The sequence below is a fragment of the Anoplophora glabripennis genome, unplaced genomic scaffold (assembly GCF_000390285.2).
Source record: "Anoplophora glabripennis isolate ALB-LARVAE unplaced genomic scaffold, Agla_2.0 scaffold228, whole genome shotgun sequence".
NCBI lineage: Eukaryota > Metazoa > Arthropoda > Insecta > Coleoptera > Cerambycidae > Anoplophora > Anoplophora glabripennis.
The window spans coordinates 544,074-549,491 of NW_019416328.1; the positions used below are offsets into that span (position 1 = coordinate 544,074).

General features: G+C 32.7%; 1 protein-coding gene across 1 annotated transcript in view; it reads left to right on the forward strand.

The window, feature by feature from the left end:
• The window catches only part of LOC108905877, a 10,049-nt gene extending 4,886 nt beyond the window's left edge, over positions 1 to 5,163 (forward strand). The window contains exon 2 of the mRNA XM_018708937.1: positions 4,913 to 5,163. Coding sequence (XP_018564453.1) covers positions 4,913 to 5,092 — 180 coding nt within the window. The 3' untranslated portion in view covers positions 5,093 to 5,163. The remainder of the gene's footprint in view (positions 1 to 4,912) is intronic.
• Positions 5,164 to 5,418: the final 255 nt, after the last annotated feature.

A 5,418-nucleotide genomic window follows, 5' to 3' on the forward strand; every position in this document is an offset into this window, starting at 1 on the left:
GTCACATCTAGTGGATTTAGCTGTCAGGTAAAACTTCAAAATCGATTATCTCGGTAAATTATGAACGTAGCGTAGAACTACTTCGAAAAATTGTTATTCAAGGTCCAAACTACACATACCATAAATATCAAAAATTACAAAAATCCGACTACCTTACCTGTTAGATTTAATGTCTATCTCTAGACGTAAATTATCAATGCTAATACGGAGAAGAGTTTGTAAAAATAACAAAATCTGTTTTTTAATGGTAAATGGATAATATTGGATACCTGACCGTAGTTTTCTATTTGGATCAACTTTAAATAACGATTGTCGATATTTTAAAAAATAAAGGTACTTTACTCTTGAGCAAAATTTACATTTTTCGACAAACCTCGTATACGACTGCAAAAAATTGAAATCTGATTATTTCATTTTGGATTTTAGGCCATGCAGAACTCTTCATCAAGAATAACTTTTTCTCATAAAACCAAAAAAGAGAAGGAGCGTTAAATTGACGTCCACGGGATGTCGGTTATTCAATTTTGTATTGCGATGAAATTTGTTTGTACAATTGCGGTACAATAATTGTATTAATTCTAAATTGACACAATTATTGAAGTAAAAATTGAGCCAACGTTAGTGGCTACGTTTAAATCAATCTAAATACGTCCACTGTAAAATCATCGTAGTGGGAGAGCGATAGTCTCCGCCTCCAGCTGTAACGCCCGTGCACCCGACCCCGCAGCGATACCTTAGCAGTGTACAAAGAACGGACTCTTAAAAGTTATACCAAAACTAAACTAAATAAGCTTTTTAAATCGTAAAATTAACCTAATAATAATAATTGACCTAGGGGTCTCAAAAAAATGAAAAAAGTTATTGGATAATTTATTGTATAGGATAATTAGGTATTTTATTTTTATTTTACAAAAATATTAAGAGCAATAAAAGTATATTAATTCCTTTTTTATTTAATTTTTAAATAATAAGTTTTTCGTTATTTTCGAACAAGTTCTGAAGTTGAAATAAGCGTTTCATCATCAATTTCGGATGGAACATTCTGACATTCTTCTGAGCGCGTACATAATACACAACATTCCAGGTTCGATGACAAACAGTTACAATTTCTGTAGAACATTTTCCACTACATGAACAAAAATATTTTTGAAGCATATCTAACGCACTTTCTCCTTCGAAATAATTAAAATCCAAACAATCATTTTCGATTTTCCATCCATATGTCAATGGATCTAGAGTTACAATTTCACTATTTGTAGACTGTTTGTTTTACTCGCTTTAGACCTTCAATAAAATAATTGACCTATACCAAAAAAATATATCTTAAAGTAGAAGACCTGCCGACTATTATGCTTTTTCTAGAATTAAACTATGTTCAGTAGTTTTTGAGAACAAAATTCCGCAACTTGGTCGATTTCGTCATTTTTTTCACATTAAATTGTAAATATCTTGGAAACGAAGCATTTTTCGAATTTTTGTCAACGAACAAAATGTGTTTATTTTGGTCCATTTTGCATAAAACGGTTTTCGCCGTTCGGCGAGTATTTTCTTTTACAACTTTTTTGTTTTTAACAATTGACTGACCACGCCGAAAAATATAAAAAAATATGTAAATTATCAGAAAAGTACACTTTATAAAATAAAAAAAGTTTCATGCTGTAGGTTTTTGTTTTAAAAATTTAGTCGGTTACCTTCATTTAGAAGCATCTTTTTAGGAGTGAACCGCTCGCCTATATCTCGTACTTCAGGATGCGTGGAATCGGTATCTGAAGACTGGCAGAGTCACGAGACGACCATAATCCGGAAGAAAAAGAGTAACAACGGCGCTTGATGATCGTTTCGTTGTGCTCAACATACTGAGGTATCGGGGATCAACATCAGTTCAACTTCAGCATCGCCTTCTAACAGTGCGAGGGGTTCAAATAAGTGAGAGGACGATTAGGAGGAGGCTTGTAGAAAATGATTTATTTTTAAGGAGGCTGGCCACAGGACCACAATTGCTACTTAGGCATCGAAGGGCACGTCTTCAGTTTGCGTGATTACATGTAAATTGGATTCCTCGGCAATGGAGTGAAGTTCTTTTTACTGACGAGTCTCGTTTTTGTCTGCGATCACCTGATGGTCGGGAAAGGGCGTGGAGAAGGCAAAATGAACGATTTTCAGACTGCACCATCTCTGAACGAGTATCTTTTAAAGGTTCTGTTATGGTGTGGGCGGGCATTTCTACGGAAGCACATACCGACCTTATATTTGTGGATAATGGAGCTTTGAACGCTCACAGTTATGTAAAAGATATTCTTCAAGAAGCTGTCGTTCCATTCTCTTATTTTATTGGAGAATGCTTTGCTTTAATGCACTACAACGCCAGACCACATACTGCACGAATCGTTACTGAATATAAACGAGGTCAGTATTCGTAGCCTTGATTGGCCCGCATGCAGCCCGGACCTTAACTCAATTGAACATCTTTGGGATGAACTTCAGAGGGGTATTCGTCGTCGACCAGTCATGCCACAGACTCTTCTAGAGCTAAGACTGGCCCTTTAGGGAGAATATGAAGCAATTCCCCAATTACGCTTAAGAAAGTTGGTTGACTCAATGTCACGACGGTTGAATGATGCAATTCAGGCCCATGAAGGACATACACGCTATTAACAATAACCAGGAGGTTCATTAAAAACACCAAACATAATTTGTTAGACATAAGAAAAAAGTGAATTTTTGTTCCGTTTCTGTTATTGTTTTAATTAAATTGAATTTTGTCTTAAATTATTTTTTTTAGTTAATCGTTGCAACCTGAATCGATAATGAATGGTTCTGCAAGCAAATATCGATTCTAAGTTACATTAATATATTTATGAAATACTTTAGCGTGGCCTATTTTTTTTGCGGGCGAGTGTAGATACAGTCTAAACTTTTTGAAAAATCCAAAAGTGATCCCAATCTTTTGAAATATTGAAAATTTTCAACATCAGATATAGTTAATAATTTCATAAAGGTTGTAAATAATTATGACGTTTCAAATGTTTGTAAATAAAATAGGTAATTACTTTATTTCAAGTCACTTAAGTAGAGACATACACTTATGATTACATCATAATTGTTATTTAGCGATAGTTGAAAAATTTTACAGTCTGCTAATCTTTGTTACTTAAAAAATGATGCTAAAGACGTGCGCGAGAAATATCACGTGATCTTCTATATTTGTCAAAGATTATAATCTTTAACAATATTTTCTAAGAACTGCTAGAAATTGCAGTATTTCTCAAAATTTCGAGGATCGCCTAAAAGAGAAGTTGTTTATTTCCAATTTGTGCTTAAACCCAGTGGATAACTTTTTCGATACTTGGATTGGGACCTTTGAAATTAAAAAGACTGCAAAACAATGAATTTTTGAAACCTGTAAAAACATTAAACTTTTTATAAATAATTTTACTCTGCATTGCACCATTGCCATCAGTTATAAAATTTTATGTATTTAATCATATTAAATATCAACAAAATATTTAAAGAATCCAAATGTACTCGCGCTAAAATAAATATAGGAGCTTATATTATTATTTATTACGACGCGAGCTACGCTCCTTAATATATGCAACCTCATATACAAAATGTGTGCACAGCGAACAATTAGATGCGTCCCTTGTTTTTATTGGCTAATCAGGCACGTGACCCAGTACACTTTTATATGGGCTTTCGTGGCTGCAACAACGACAGCCACTGCTGCTGTAAATGCAGTAATATTTCGTACGTGGTATGTGGTGGTTTATTTCTGCGAGCGACACGTGTGAATATTTTCGTTTAGGCGTCTACGGATATTATAGTTATTAAAATGAATAGCGTTTCGTTTAAAAAAAAAACTTTATTTGGTTCTCTGCATTATGAGGATAAACTAAAAATAAAAGAATTAGGTGGGCCAACACCACAATTAAATATTGAAGTTAGGAGAACAAGCCGAAGTAAAAGTTATAAAAGACAATTTAACAATAATGTATACACAAAAGCAGAGTGCGTGTGCTGGTGTGATTTAAAAAATACACTGTTTTGTTTTCCGTGCTTACTTTTCGGTGGTGATAAAGCATGGATTAGGTAAAATAAACATAAGAAGTCAGTTAGATTCTGCATGTTGGGATAATATACGGAAACACAAAGAACAGGTAACGAAAAATCGTTATGTATTATCTAAAATCATTGAGATTGCATAAAATTTTGCCAAGCTTTCGAATTAGTACTTCGCGGATACGAGACAGAAAATTCGGACAACTGTGATGTGTTTCGTGGACTCATAAATTTTAGTGCAGATCTTGACGACATATTAAAAGAACATCTAGCCACATGGGTATGACCGGGATTTTCTGTGATTGTACCGGGAATTAGCTGTATGGTCCCGGATTTCGGATTTGCACGTATAACTCCCGGAATATAATATAATGTACATATTATATAAAAAAAAGATAAAGAAAAAATCATAACACGGCGAGGAAAATTAAAATTCGTTGAATCGTTGGTAAATTTCACAAAAATTTTTTTTGTTTATAAACAATATTCAATAATTTAATAAAATATATTTAGTTTATTCCAATTTATTTATACAGTCACTCCGGGAAAACGCGTAACCTTGAAAATTTTAAAATTTAACTGATTGCCATAATCATTACCTTTAGAAATAAATTTATCTTGTAGGCACCTTTTCAAATTGAATGCTGAACGAAAATAGAATTTTTATGATGTTCAACTGTGTTTTATAAACCATTTTCTTTATTGCAACTTTCTTTTATCGTATATTTTATCTGCACATATCTCCTTTTGTCCAGCACTGTATTAATAAGGCGCCTATAGGTAAAAAATGTATGTTTTTAGATTTCAAAAATAAAAGTATTTTTTTCATTAAGATATGTATTATTATTTGTAGTCGTCTTGGAGTGGCAATGCTAGAATATACTGCTTGAAGGTTCTTAACCAGAAAGACGAATCAAACGGATCAACATGTGCGATAACAGATGGTGGAATTGGATTTGACCACGTCACAATAGAGATGCATTCAAAAGCCAACCACGGCCTAGAGTTTGATATTGAAATTTATGCTAGTTAGATATATAAATATGTATTATATGTTACTTTTAATGCCTTATACATATTAAATAAAAAAAATTGAAACCTTAACAACTCTGAAATTTGTATCACAAAATAAAATACGAGTATAGTAAACTAGTAGAAACTTTATTAGAAAAATAGTGTATTTTGCATGTACTAGAACATAACATGTAGTAGTAAGACTAGTAAGCCAAAAATGTTAACTGTAAATTTATTATAAAATACCTACATGTAAAAACACTTAAAATTGTTTATTTTAATAGTTGAGACTATAATGCAGTCGTGGTCCTTCTAAAAAATATTTTGCGCATTATTCCCCTCGCT